This window comes from Cotesia glomerata, linkage group LG6, assembly GCF_020080835.1.
Source record: "Cotesia glomerata isolate CgM1 linkage group LG6, MPM_Cglom_v2.3, whole genome shotgun sequence".
In the NCBI taxonomy this organism is placed as follows: Eukaryota; Metazoa; Arthropoda; class Insecta; order Hymenoptera; family Braconidae; genus Cotesia; species Cotesia glomerata.
The window spans coordinates 18313804-18330026 of record NC_058163.1 but is presented as its reverse complement, the minus strand read 5'-3'; the positions used below and the strand labels follow the sequence as shown (position 1 = coordinate 18330026).

At 26.5% G+C, this 16223-nt stretch overlaps 1 protein-coding gene across 4 annotated transcripts; it reads left to right on the top strand.

The window, feature by feature from the left end:
• The first annotated feature begins 254 nt into the window (after nucleotides 1-254).
• Nucleotides 255-15320, top strand: LOC123266667 (probable serine/threonine-protein kinase DDB_G0282963). 4 transcript variants are annotated; one of them, XM_044731015.1, is made up of 7 exons: nucleotides 255-578; nucleotides 4113-4242; nucleotides 8944-9061; nucleotides 9156-9300; nucleotides 10072-10159; nucleotides 11635-11998; nucleotides 12112-15320. In XM_044731015.1, the coding sequence occupies exons 1-7, from the start codon at nucleotides 527-529 to the stop codon at nucleotides 15199-15201; spliced, it is 3987 nt and encodes a 1328-aa protein (XP_044586950.1). In that variant the 5' UTR covers nucleotides 255-526; the 3' UTR covers nucleotides 15202-15320. The 4 variants fall into 4 exon arrangements, with proteins under 4 accessions (XP_044586950.1, XP_044586954.1, XP_044586952.1 ...); XM_044731019.1 differs by lacking the exon at nucleotides 255-578 and adding an exon at nucleotides 3715-3983; XM_044731017.1 differs by lacking the exon at nucleotides 255-578 and adding an exon at nucleotides 3715-3989.
• The last annotated feature ends 903 nt before the right edge of the window (nucleotides 15321-16223 follow it).

Genomic DNA, 16223 nt, shown 5'->3' with positions numbered 1-16223 from the left:
ATGGATGATACTCTTGGTATTGTCTAGGTAGCTTAATTGCACTGAGTAACTGACATCCTCCTTGTATCTGTAAGTATATGTTGGTATTGTATTAGTATAGTGACATTTCAGGACTAAACTCCTATTCTATATATATATATATATATGTAAAGTTTGTACTTTTAGATACAAGAGTAGTGGTGCAGGCATACAAAACCGATGTGATCCTGAGAGTGATGCTGGTAGTGGTTGAATACTCCCCTTCTTCGACCTCTAAAACTGTTGGGTGGGGGAACCAATGTGTCTCCCCCACAAGTTGGAAACTGTTCCTAATGCTGGATGTTTCGAGTGGCTCAGTGTTAACATGGCCGTGGACTTGAACAATTAGAACGTTTACGTGTTTCGGATGGATACGTATTTATTACATGCTCAACACAATTATTATTTAACTTTTGTTTTATTGTATTATTTATATGTAAACGGCTGACTTATGTGGTGAAATTTTTATCAATAATTTATTTTTATTTTTTCACGTGCTCACTCAGCCATGGATTCCGGGGTGAAAGTCGTAAATTTGAAACATCTACATTCAACACCAGGTAAAGCTTTGAAATTTTTCCCACCTTGAACTACCTTTTATTTTATTTCACATCAATAAAACTGTTTTTTTACTGGTCCAGAGAATCATAACCTAGCTTTTCGATTTTCTATATTTTTATCAAAGAAAATTTATAATACCCATCGGTTTTTATCAGTAAGTATACTTGCATGAATTTTTCAAAATATACAAACCATGATTATATTTGAATGTATAATTTGTCGTTTTACAGATTTTCCTATTTAAGCGTCGAAATTTGTCTGAGCGTCTGACGCTGCTAGTTCACACCAAATATAATCAATACTATTATTTAACTACATTCAAAATAGTATTTTTCTCAAGATATTTATTAATTTTTTTTTTATGGATCAAAAAAAAAAATGTTTAAACAGCCGATATTTTTAATTAAATCTAACTAACTAAAATAATTTATGCATGTGAGTAGTTTGTTGAAAAATTGCTACAGAAAATATAGCAGACATTTGGAAACTTTTTTAAATGAAATGAAAAATTCACACAATGAAAATTAAAAAACAGTTCATAAAAGTAACAACTTTTTAACTTTTTATCTTTTCTATAGTTTCATTCTTCACTATAAGTTTTTCTACAAAAACCTGTCAAATGTTTTGCTTGCAAAATGATAAAAATATTTTTCATTCAGCATTTTTTTACAGTGTGCGTCATTGATTCATACCGGTTAAAAATTTTTTGGTAAAATAGAAAAATCAAAATTTCGACATCTGTAAATAAAGAAATCAATAAAAGGAAAATCTTTATAAGCATCAATTTAAACAAAATTGAAAAAATAATGCACTGAAAATAAATAACTCAAAATATCAATCACGATTAAAATAGAAATTGAAAATATCAGTAATTAAAATAATTACACTTTACAAAATAAATAATAGTAAATTTATAATATTAAAAAAAAAAGACAACAATATAATTGGATAATTTTAAAATTTATCAAATATAAATATAAACATTGAATAATATAAAATGAACTGAATTCGGAAAAGTCAGTAAAAAGACATTTGAATATTTATATTTATAAAAATATTGACAGTTATTAACATGCGAACTCTTAAACAATAGACATCTATAAATATAAACTAGCAAATTTAGAAACCCGTAATTTTAGACATCTGTAAATTTTGATTTCTATAAATTCATAAATTAAAATAAAAATACAATTAAATATATAATTGCTTGCAATTTATGAGGTTATAAAAAATTAAAACAAAACTTCTATAATGCTCGAGAGCCCTCGACTACAACCCTTGGATGCTTACGGAGTCGGTTCTCCAGAAGGTTGAGGATCAGGCAGCGGCGAAATTCTCCGCGCTCCAAAAAATAACCTAGACAATTCTTAAATAACGAGTGTCGTGTTTATCAAAGTTTCACTCATAATGGTTTACGGAGTCGGTTCTCCAGGAGGTCTCGGATTAGACAACGGCGAGATTCCCTGCGCTCCAAAAAATAACCTAGGCAATTTCAAAATAGTGAATGTCGTGTTTATCAAAGTTAGCTACTCATGGAGGTTTATCGTCCTCCAGGAAGTTGCGGATCAGGCGGCGGATGGATTCTTTGTACTGGAAAAAATAACCTATTTTTTACATATAGTTTTCAATTAAATATAAAAATTTATGTACAGTTTTGAATCTTCATACACATGTCAATTTTTCAAATGGTTATTTTATTTTTCTGTTTCTGCTTTATTTTATAAAATTCTTTGTTTACAGTCAAAAATAAGCGTCCACGACGTAAGAAAAAATTGTAATCAAATACTAAAAAAAATAATATTAAAAACAAAATTATAACAGAATGCAAAATTGTAGGAAACATATACAACGTCAGTCTGAAGAAATACACACGCTATTTTAAAAATGTCTAGGTTATTTTTTGGAGCGCGGCAAATTCCGCCGTTGTCTAATCCGAGACCTCCTGGAGAACCGACTCCGTAAACCATTATGAGTAGCTAACTCTGATAAACACGACACTCGTTATTTAACAATTGTCTAGGTTATTTTTTGGAGCGCGGAGAATTTCGCCGCTGCCTGATCCGCAACATTCTGGAGAACCGACTCCGTAAGCATCCAAGGGTTGTAGTCGAGGGCTCTCGAGCATTATAGAAGTTTTGTTTTAATTTTTTATAACCTCATAAATTGCAAGCAATTGTATATTTAATTGTATTTTTATTTTAATTTATGAATTTATAGAAATCAAAATTTACAGATGTCTAAAATTACGGGTATCTAAATTTGCTAGTTTATATTTATAAATATCTATTGTTTAAGAGTTCGCATGTTAATAACTGTCAATATTTTTATAAATGTAAATATTCAAATGTCTTTTTACTGACTTTTCCGAATTCAGTTCATTTTATTTTATTCAATGTTTATATTTATATTTGATAAATTTTAAAATTATCCAATTATATTGTTGTCTTTTTTTTTTTAATATTATAAATTTACTGTTATTTATTTTGTAAAGTGTAATTATTTTAATTACTGATATTTTTAATTTCTATTTTAATCGTGATTGATATTTTGAGTTATTTATTTTCAGTGCATTATTTTTTCAATTTTGTTTAAATTGATGCTTATAAAGATTTTCCTTTTATTGATTTCTTTATTTATAGATGTCGAAATTTTGATTTTTCTATTTTACCATAAAATTTTTAACCGGTATGAATCAATGATGCGCACTGTATTTAAAATTTTTGTATTCTGCCAATAAAGAATATTAGTTTTTCATCTTTATTGTTTGAAATTGAAATGCTGCAAAGAAAAAAAAAATTTGGCTTTCATTGAATACGATTGACATACCTAGCAACTTGGCTTATTCATAAGATGATAAAAAACAGTTTTAAGAGAAAAATATTAAAAGAAAATTCATGCAAGCATCCTTGAATGATAAAAAATTAAGTTGTATTTACATAGTAAATACGTGTGTACCATAAAATATTATTCTACTGCATAAAATAGTATATAAGTAAATGAATATACTGTTATAAATAATGTACGGATCTATTTTATTTTACGTAAATCTTTATAAATATATAAAAACGTGGTGCAAGTATGTGATGTTATTTTTTTTATCCAATACGTTTTACTATACATCTAGTTGACAATCGATTCTTTTTTATTTTTATACACATTGTTATAAAAATATCTTTTTCTAGAACTGGTGACCTTCGGCTTAACTTGCAAAGGCCGAAACAAACTAGTTTTCCACGAACTAGTAACTTAGCATCTAGTTGTACTGAAGACACCTGCCTGTGCCTGTATAAAGCGGCAGATGTGCAATAGAAAATATGTTTTCCGTTAAAGGAAATGAGGAAAATTATTTTTTATCCACGTCCTATCCTTCTCGTAACAGTTTACTTATAGATGTTAGGCAGAGAGTGAATGTAAAGACTTTTTAGCGCGAGAGGAAAAATAATTTCAAAATTAGATTTTCTTTGTAATTGAATTATATTTTTTATTTAAATTTATTTTCATTAATCGTATAAAATTATATACTTATTTTTCAGACGCTGGTGACAATTGTAAAATAATGGCGACGATTGTTGAACATCAACCGTGGATTTCAAAATTTAAATCCATGAGTCTGATGGAAGGATTTAATTCGTCTCTGATTTATTTGATGGAATATTTTATCAGGTAATTGTTCAAGCAATTTGTTTTTATTTTTAAAACAAAAAAAAATTTTAATAATACAAACCAGTAGTTTTTAATAACGAGTACTGGTTATTGTTTTAGAAAAATGAAAAATTTTATTTTTTCATAATAAAGAAAGCTTCTAAATTAAATTTTTAAAATAAAATTAAAGCTTTTATAAAAAATAAATAAGCATTGTAAAGTATTAGATGACATTATTAAATAGAAAAAGCTTTAAATACAAAAAATACTTTGCTCTTAAAAAATAAATATTTAATACTTTAATTTAAATTAAAAAGTCGAATAAATAAATAAACAGAAGAGTTCCGCTTACTTTGGTCTGTAAAAGTATTTAGTTGCCTTAGAAGTTGAATTTTTTAACGGCTAAGAGAAAAGTTTATTGTATGGCTGAGCAAACCTGAAACGGTTCATGGATTTGAAATTTTTCATTTCCTTTAAATTTAATGCTACCTGCTCAAAAACAACCAACTATTTCAAAGTAACCTGTAAATACATAGAATCTTGTAGTGAAAATGATCCCAAAAGTTGGCATCGGAAGTACACCTAGTCAGCGTCCAAATTTTTACTACGTACTAAACATAAATAGCACGGAATATAGATGCTTTTAATGACTATATTGTACAATATAATATTCAATAATATTTACTGTAGTACCAAATTTTTTTGCGAGTGATTATTTAAAAAAATTAACTACTTTCAATATTTTCAATGGTTTTGACATTAAATTCAAAGTAATGAAACGTTTTTATATCATCAAGTTTTTTTGGGTACTGATAAATAAGTTTCTTGCGTTGAAAAAATTTAATGTATACAGTACTATTCATTCTCTGTGTAAAGTAGTATAAGATTTATTTAATTAAATTAATTTAATCAATGAATTTTTTGAAGAATGAAATATACTTAAATTTTATAAACTTTATAAAATTTTATTGTACCTTGAAATTCATATGGAATTTATGTATCATGAATCCAGACTAAAATATCGTCAATAAATAAATATTAGTAAGCATCTATAAATCCAGTATTGGTATTTCTAAAAATAAAAATTTATTAAATATCATTACTTCCTATAAATTTTTCAAATACAGTCCATAGAGGTAGCTTAATGATGTTACACGGTGAGAAATTTCCATTATTTTTTATTCTGCATGGATTTTAGATATAACAATGGTGCATATTACTAGTGAACCTTATTGACTCAGAATAAAATTTTACAATGGCCCATAGTAATTTCCGAAACAAATGAAATCAGACATAGTAAATGGTAGAAATTGAAATGTACCATAGTAAAATGAAATATGCAATAATTTAAATTTCCGAATGTACTATAGCAAAAAAAAATAAGAAAACGTTTGTAAAAAATAAAAAATTTTAGAGTAAAAAATGTTTTAGCAATCAAAAAAATATCAAACCAAACAAGATTTTTTGTTTGCAATAATTTTAAAAATATAGTTTTTTTTATTTTTTTTTTCATTTTTAACAATGAACGTAGGATTTATTTTGGCAGTTAATTTTATTATGAATAATTATAAACATAATATATAACTTTTAAATTATTTTTTATTATTATTAGAAGTGTCGGTTGCAGGTGAACCATCAAATGTTTGTTTTCATTTTAATTTTTCACGGTAAATTATTAAATATTTTATTATTTATGAATCTTACAAATTTTCATTAACTATTCATGTGTTGATGGATTTATAAACTAATATTTATTTAAAACTTAATGTTTATTGCAATTTTCATAACACTGTTAACCACTACTGATAGCGTCTGTAGACTTATGTTGACAAAACAAAGCAGCACGAAAAAAAAGCGTGTAAAAATGAAAGAGCGCGCGTCGCGACTGACGCGCATACGTTTACTATGGGACATTTGAAAATTTCATAGTCACAATTTTAAATTTAAACCGAGTACACGTGACTAAATGTGAAACTTTTTTATAAATTTTTATTGTCGACTGAGCAACAGAAATTTTACTATGGAACTATAATGAAAAGTTTTAAGCACACTAACAGTTTTTGTTCTGTCAGTTTACGAAAATTTTTTATATATGTTTATGTAACAGATGCATGGTCAAATTTACTATGGTCCCTAGTAAATATTGATTGGTACAATATGATATTCTTAAATTTTTATGGTAATATTTTGAATTGAGTCATTAAGGTTCAGTCTTATTATGTATGCATAGTAAATTTCTACAGAAATTTCTCACCGTGTAGGGTGAAATTACTCGTTTAAAAAAAAAGTATGTAGACATGACATAAAAATTTATTTTTCTTCGTTTATGTAATTTACGTAATATTGCGGACGCTCTAGAATTCAAAGTTATATTCATCTTGTTAGAAGAAAAAAACTTCTAGACTTGTAAGGGCAAGTCAAAATTATTCTAACAAAGATAAAGTTACCTCAATTGAGCGCTTGTATTTTTATTTTTAGCTGAATTATTTAACAAAATAATGCAGAATATTCAAGCCTGTGTCTGAATGAAAAAACCGAATTATGTGGTTAAATTTGATACTTTCAGGACGGACTTTACGTGAAATAACTTTTATTTCGTAGATTAAATTGTGTTGGGAAGAAATTTAACTATATAAAAAATTCTATATTTTTTCAATTAGATAAATATGTATCATACATATTTGAATGTAATTAATATTTATGAGTAATTTTCCATATTCAAAGCTCTTTTGATGATTTTCAATACCACAAAATTTATAAAGGTAATTTCAACAAACAAATTTACAAATTAATGGGAATCTTTCATGTCATATAACCTTTGATTTATATACTCAATTATTTATATACTCAATAGTTATTTAAATAATTTATTCACGGATAATCGCAAATAGATTGAAATTTGCTAATTTCAATTAATAAATTGACTCTAGAATGTATATTTAAAAAAAATTTTTTTTTTAAAAACAAAGCACATGACTATTGTTAAATATAAAAACATTTTTAAGTATTAATGTTGAGCTTAAATAATGTTTGTTGTTTTAATTTGATATTAAAATTAACTAACTTTAAAATTCGCATATTCAATGATTTAAATTATCAAAAAATAAACGTGTTAGTTGAAAAAAAAAAGATTACATAGTTCAAAGTTCACTGTAATCAATCACCCGTTAACGAAATTTCGTGAATAAATTTCAGGTTGCCGTAAATTGATATTTCAACATGAAATTGCTGTGAAAATTTATTTACGATCGAGCCTCGCTTAATGACTGATTGATCTCACATATTATATGATGACCGTGGGATGTAATAACGACTGTAATTTGATTACGTATAGTTTATTTGTAATTAACACTTTTATTTTTAATTTCTTACGACAAAAAAAATTATGAGTTTGTACACCAATTTTTCACAATTATAAACCAGTAATTACTAGTATTTACTGTCACAGATAACTTTATGAGTTAATCAAAATTTTTAACAGTAAAATTTGACTTAAATTGTTGTTTTGTATAATTCGTTATTTTTATACTGTTTGCTATTGTTATCAATCATAATTTTTTTTTATTTGTATAATGAATAAAATTATCAGTTTAAAATGAAATGGATAATTTTTTTAGTAAAATCAACAGTTATTGAGAAAATGAATAACTTATTTTTGTAGTTATCTTTTTTTCTGAATTATTTATTAATTAAAAATTACATATATCTCTGTCAACTCGAAAAATTGATGAATAATCGTTTTCTTAAATGAAATGAAACTTGAGAAGATTTAGCTTTTGTTTTTTGAATGATTTCACTTACTTTTTTTACCGTTATATATTTTCTTTTGTTTGTAAAAAGTTCAATTCGTATTGACTATTCATCAATAACACACGGCCAACTAAAAAACTAACTATAAAAAGTTTTACCATTTTCTAAATTGTTTACTTTGTTAGTCGATTTGTTATCAAGCGTAAATTTTTCTGACCGGCTAATTTCAGTTGATTTTTTTTTTATAATTATGTTCATGTAGTTTAAGTTTATTAAAAAAAATGTATCTAAAAATTTACGATGTAAAAAAATATTCAAGTATCATAGAGATATCATGTATGATATAAATTGCGATTTGTAGGAAAAAAAATGATTAATCCTTAAAAAAAAAAATAGTCATTTTTTATAATAAACGATCATAATTTAATTAAATAAAGCGATTTAAATTGACACAAATAATTTTACTTTTTTAAACATCTGCGTAGTTAATTAAACAAGTTAAGGTTTTACAGTAACTGTTTTTACTATTTTCCTACTAAAAATAATATCTCCTGGATATTCTTCTGTTGTTTTTTTTTCTGATCGAATATTTATGTACTGTTGACAAAAACTTTTAATTCCGTTCGAGATAGAATTAATTAAAGAGAAATAAATCAAATTAAAGTTCATCTTAAGTTTATTTAAAATAGTAGTATGTAAATTATATTAAAACACACATAACAATAATATTGTATATTCGATGGTTTGTTACACCTAGTACTGAATTGATGATATATATTTGGCGGTACGAATCCTAATTTGCATGCGTAATTAAATTGAATTTACATAATAATTTAATTGATTTTATATGCTTTAACGGACTTTGGATTCTGCTATTGCCACTCCAATAAACTTTTCATGAAAATAAATAAAAACTCTTCTTTTATCTATAGTTTCACAAATTTGAACACGTCTCTTTAATTAAAATTGCAGAAATATTCGGCCCACGGTAAACGAATGTCAAACAAAACCGTTACGGGCGGACAAACTAAAAGGATTCATCAGTGAAACTCTACTCTTTTTCATGTATTATTACAGGTCTCATGAAGAGGTGAGTTATTTGCGAGTCATTTTTCATTTATATAAATGTCTGCAATGATTATTATTTATAGAATTATTCATAATTGGTATTCATGTATTTACAGAAGTACAACCGAGCAATTTACATGGACCTAATGTCTGATTTATTGGCTATGTATATAGACTTAGAACTGAAAGCGTCAAAACGAACCTGTGAATATCATGAGAGAATTTCGGGTCGTTTGGCTTCGTATCTTTATATTTATTTAGGTAAAATTTCATTCTTTATTTTATTTTATTTTATTATATTATTTAATTCAATTAGTTTTAGTGCTTTACAGACCAATTAATACGCTACTTGGTAATGGTCTAAAAGTGAGATTCTGCATTTTTTACTAGTAAAAAAAGATTTTTTTTTTTGCTTTAGAGGTTTACGAATTTTTAATCGTTTTGTTGTCTCGACGGGCAATAGAATAATAACAAAAAAAATCTATATGAATTTGAAAATTAAAAAATTTTTTTATAACTGATTTAGAAGTTATTAAGGGATTTAAATTTTGAGCGAGTTTTTATTCTTCATACCTCTTTCAATAAACTGATTGGATTAAACAAAAAAAATTGGTAAAAATAGTAGTTTCATTGGTTACAGTAAAGTCTCACTGATAGACTTTAAACCACTAATTTAATAAGAGTTTTCGTTTTTTGTAAGGTTTCAAGAGAAATAACTTAATTAATTATTTTATATCCATTTCTATTTATGGATTTTAAATAAATAATGCATTAATTATTAAAAAAAAAATAACTTATGTAAAGTTTATAAATTCTTTATTTTGACCATATTTACGTACATTACCGCAACTCTTATTCTCAAATAATACATTTTTTGTTTGACATTCTGTCGAGTTTCCAAGAGTTGGAAATTATTTCTCATAACTAAAAAGTTTTGTTCTTATAAAAAAAAAAAAAAAATTTTTTTTTTGTCAATTTCATGATTATTTAAAAGTGAAAGTTACTCATATATTTAAAATTTTTTTTTTCTAGAAAATTCAACTGAGTACCTACTGGATACAATCCTGAAAGTTCGATTTATGAGTTCTACATTCTATCAAATAATAAATCCGATTATGACGTAAGTATCAATGGGAGGCATGAAAAGTATTATAAATATTAATATGAACTTGGAATGTAATAGCCATTTATTAAGGACGAATTGACATGAATAGAATACGTCGATAATAATGGAAAATTTATAGGATAATTTACTTATTTTTCTAGTATACTTGCTCGACAAAAATAGCGAATAACGCTCTTCAAATAAGTGGGATATTTTATACTTTTTTTTTATTCGTCACAAAATCATATTTTTTTTTTTAATATTTTCAATCTATACACTCAGTTTTTATTTTTGCAATTACAAATAAGTATAACAAGCATCATTGGCTCTGTTCCAAGCAGTTGTATTCTGAGAGGGAAGACGTTAATAATCAATATCTCGCTTGCTATAGAAAGTACAAGAATCATGTCTCTATTTATATAGAATAAATTTCTAAACCACCAAAATTACGAAAGTGTCAAAAACATGAAAAAAAATCTGTGATTCAATTTCTGTAATTATTTTTCGCATCACGATAAATTCATGGAAGTCATTAATTAAATTAAAATTTTGAGTGCCATTTGTTGATTTCGGAAACTTTTTAATTGTAAAATGCAAAACTATTCATAAACTTTACTCATGAATTTATTTAAAAACAAAATTTCAAATTAGCAACTTTATTATTTTAGAGAAGCTCTATCTATATTATACTTTGGATAATGAAAGCCGTCAAGCAAACTTTTGAGTAGACATGTCATAATATTAAAATTTCAACCCTACAGAGCTTCACCCGATCGATAAACTGTTAAGAACTTATAAAAAAAATTTTTGAATATACTGGGTGCAATGTTATCCGTTAATTCTTCTTTTAATTACTTTTGCTATTTTCTATCATTTATTTTATAACTTGTAAATTTTTTTTTTAACTACACAAAGACATTTTAACAACTAAATTTAAGTTGTCTAATAAAGTAATTAAATTTTGCTTAAATTATTCATTATATGATTAATTGTTAACGCTGGTAGTTTGAAAATCACTTCAAACGGTATTTTAATCTATTATGAGTTTAATTGATTTCTACTCTTTAGAACAACTTTGTTAACTCCAAATCAAATCTTTGAATTTTAAATAAAATATTGTTTAAACATTAAAAATCACTTCATTTATTTTAATTAATTTCTTTATAACTTGATGAATTAACGTAAATTTTAATTCACCCTTTTAACTTGTTTTTTTCATCAATCGAAACTTCAATTTATCTGTCAAATAGTGAAAACAACAAAAAAGAATAGAATCAAAGAATACAAAGCGATTTGAAAGTGGATATTTAATTTAAAACATTCAAATATAAAAGAATGGCATTTAATTGACAATGGCTAGGATTTATGTTAAAGCTTTATATGTAGACTTATTCATATTAATTATTGTAATATACTAAAAATATCAATACATAATACTAAGAGGATTTGAATCCATACAGTTGAATTAATGAATTTTTTTATTATTACAGAACAATATTCCGCACAGTACCAAAGCATCCGATCTCCTGTTTAATGTACACTCGTTATTTTCTCGTCTACCGAATATGGAAGAGGATCACCAAAGATCAAAATATTAAAAATGAAATAAATGCCAAAGCATTGGCTTCTCTTAAATTACCTACTACCTCGTTTCCACAGTATATTATTGATCATGTATTACCAAAAGTGCCAAATATCCACCAAGAAATATCTACTAAATTTATGTTATCACAACACATGGAGTTGGAAAAATCTTCAGCGGCATTTATTAAATTTTGCCGTAAGTCTCGGGGATTAAAAGATTACGGCAATATTGAAAAAACCCGATTAAATAACACTACAGAAATTTTAAAGGTATATTTCAGAATTTATATTTATTTCTAACTACATATTTCTTCTATTTAGTTATATCAACTAACTTATGAATAAAATATATTAATAACTTTTTCTTTTCTAAAACAACTCAGCCTGAAGATAATTTAAATGCAAGTTTAAATTTATCGAAGGGAAATTCCATTAAAAACAATTATTTATTATTTAGTAATAGTAATGACAGTAATAATAGTAGTGAGAATAACAATAATAGTGAATCAAAAGTTACCGTAAACAATGATAATAATATTGAAGAAGATAATTCACTAATAAATATAATAAATCCAGTAAATATTAATATCAATTCGCGTAAGGTAATAAAAAAAAGTAACGTTGTACTTATTGATCTTACGTTGGACGATACAAATGGTAAAATTATAAAACAAAAAAAGCAAGATCATAAACGACTCAGTTGGTTACAAAAAATATCTAAACGTAAAAATACCGCGACAATTCAAGATACCAGCATCACGGAAGATACTAGAACCACCAAAGAAGATTCATTACGGCAACTTGAAGATATACTTGGTATTAAATCTTTTACAGTAGATTTAGATAAAAGAGTCAAGACAAAGAAGAAACTTGAAATGACAATTTTGTCTTCACCAGAAACAAGCCAAGATAATTCAATAACTCCGATTGAAGTAGAGAGAAATGAAGAAGATATAAAAGATGATATTATTTCGAGTGAGCTGAGTTCTGTAAAAATCAATACTGTAAATTTTGAAACAAATGAAAGTCTATGTACAGATAATATTACTTTGGAGTCTTCAGAGTCAATAGATGGCTATGAAAAGCAATTAATTAAAAACTCAGATATTATTGTTGAAGAGAATGATAATTTATCCAGTCCAACGATTGTTGATGATAATAAAGACTATGAACAAGTTTTAACGACATCAAATGTTTCAAGTGTACCGAATAATGTTATTGATGCTACTAAGTGTAATACAAACGTATCAGACAATGAGTACCTGGTTATAAAGTATCGTGAAAATGAAAATAACAAGAGTGTTGATGAAAAAAAAATTATCGGTCAATCTAATTTAAAACTCCAAAGTACAAATTTAGACGTGAATGAACACCAACGAAATACCGTGCTGCACTTCAATCAGACTGAGGAATTTGTTGATTTCAAAAATAGAGATAAAAAAAACGAAGAGAAAGGAGAAAGGAAAAAAGATAAATTAAATGGTAAAGTTGAGTTAAAAATAAGCGATGCAGAATTTCATGAAAATATTGACGGTCTCTCTTTGCTAGCCAGTGTATCACAAAGGGTTTCACATCTAACGACAATATCAAACGAGCCAACTAAATCACCTAAATTAATTAAAGTCAAAGACTATAACAGTTTATTGACTCTCTGTGATATTAACAAACAAGAGAATAATATTCATGATAGTAACTATAATAGTGATATGTTGCTGTCGAATGAGGATAACAGGTTCGTTAGTACTTATCCTGATGATGATATCGACAAAGTGGCTTTTCATGTGGAAGTATCATCTACTGAAGATTATTCTTTTAGCTTTCCAAAATCAGAATATCAAGAGGCTTCATCATCATCTCCTTTATCATCTTCGTCGATATCTTACTCCTATAAAAATAATAATAATAATAGTAATTGTAGTAATGAGAGATCTAACGGATTAACAAGTACTTCAGTTCAAGTAGAAAGCACAATGCCGTCAGATAAAGAAGAAACAAACGTTATATTAAATGGGGAAACTATTGTCTTATTACAAAAGTCACCTAATAGTAATTTATATATTATAAATAAAGCTGTTGAAAATAGAGAACACACTATCAATAATAATGATGATGAAAAAACTTTGAAAGAAAAGAATTCCGGAAAAGTAGACAAAATTAAGAACGATAGTTATTCACGTGAACTATATGATCCGTACCGTATTTCCCAGCCTCTTTCCTCGGCAGGATCTAAGAGTTTTGAGTTAGCACAAGAAATTCACCGTACAACAAAAGCTGAGCCTGTAAGTGAAGCAAAAGCATTGGATTTAAAGAAAGCGGGTAAGAATAAGAATAGTTGTAGTGACATCAAAGGAGTTTCAGCAAATGGGAGACGTCGTATAAAACAAGAATTCAATAGTTGTACGAATGATTTAACAAGCCATATAAATAACTCGTCTTATGCGCAAGATCATGATCCACATATACATTTACCAGGATCAAATCCGCTATCTACTTTGTACCATCATTCAAATTATGCAACTGGGGATTTATATATTTCCTGTCGTCAGAATTGTAACTCTGTTTGTGTTCCTGTTAATCATCAGACTGCTGCTGCAATTCATTCTAATAAAAAATCAACTCGGTGTACATGCTTGAACTGTACTTATGACATTGTTACTCATTGTAATCAATACATGATGCCAGCTGGTGAAATGGTTACCGAGACAACTTCAGCTATGGACTCAGCTTACTACATTCCGCTCCAACAGTCTCCTGTCATTCAAGACTGCTCATTGAATACAACACATGACGATAATCAGATTAAAATTTACGATGGCCAATTATTGTGCAAAATAGAAGCTGATATCGATAACGAACAGAAGCAGCAACAGCCGCAGTCAAAACAACCGCAACCGCAACAGCAGACTAAAATTTATTCTCCTGATATTAATATCCAATTACCGCTTAAAAAGCGATTCAAGTCTATCATCACAACTGATTTTGAAGCCACAACTATTAAAGTCGAAAAAGATGATAATACTTTTATGAATATTAACAGGTCGATTATATCAATGGAGGGTACGCTTGAAACAAATTCCAACGATAATAATTTAATTAAACGTAAAATTAACTCTAATAATATCATAGAGAGAAACTATGATAAGAATTTAATTAACGATAGTTACCATGATTATAGTGATAAAAGAAAGAGAAAACATCAAACTAATAATAATATTATTATTTATTCAGATAATAATGATGAGTATGATGAAGATAGTAATGATAATAATTATAAAAAAATAAATGACGGAATTATGAGGCCTTTGAAAAAACTAAAAGAACCAAAATCTAGTATGAAAAGTATTAATTCTGTTAGGAAAACTAGAAGTTCGCAAAGAAAAGTTCCAAAAATAAATTATTCCTGTATGGACGATGATGTTGAGGTTAATCCGTCCGTCGAAACTAAACGTAAGAAAAGAAAAACAAGTCGATGATTATTATCGTTACCAAAGGCCTTATAATTATTTAATTTGTAAATATTTAACTATTAATTCATTACATTATAATTATTGAAGATTAAAAAAATTGGATATTAATTATTAACAATAAGAAGTTTAACAAGAAAAAATAACAGTAATACCTGACCGTTCGAAAGGCTGTGGTATTTTTATTTTTTAAATTAAGAAATATATAAATATTTAAATTATATATGTGCGTGTATATAAGTAATGTAGTTGAATTATTACATTCATTTTTTTTTAGTTTCTAAATAATAGATTAAAGCTGAAAAGTTGATCATCATCCTGAAGAATTTATAACTGAAGACTATCTGAAGATTTTTTCTGACCAGACTTTTAATCCTGTTTACTTACTATCGGACTAAATAAACATTAATATTGGTTTATCCACGGTTAGTATTTTTTTTATTTATTTTTAAAGTGAAAAAAATGTTAATAAGCGATGGACTTTATTGAAATGTAATCTGGTTAATTCTTCAAATATTGAAGAGGTGATTGTTTTTAATTTCCCGTCAGCAATTATCAATCGCATTTAAAAATAATGACTAATGTATTTTTATTGATTTTTATGTCCACTTAGAATTTTTGTAATATGATAGATTGTTCAACTAGTCTGTAAATACTTTGAAAGTTTCAAGAATAATAATGAAGTATAAATTACTGTAAGCCTACTATAATTCCATTATGAGTGATTACTTCACAACATTGCTTCAACTGAGTAGACTGCTAGAATATGTGATATGTGATAAATGTTAGGTGTAAAGAAACTAGCTCAACTAGCTAAAACGTATTGATTATTTATTTAAGCGGACTTTGTTATCTTTGTAGAATTTTACTGACAGATAAAAAGCTCATAGCATAACATAAAATAGAATCTTTCGCTATGTAATAATTTATTGTGCATTATAACTTTTTAAAATTTTAACACAACTTGGTATACAAAAAATGAAGTTTACGTTAATCAAGCTCCTTGTTCTAAAATACTAGAAAGAGAAATT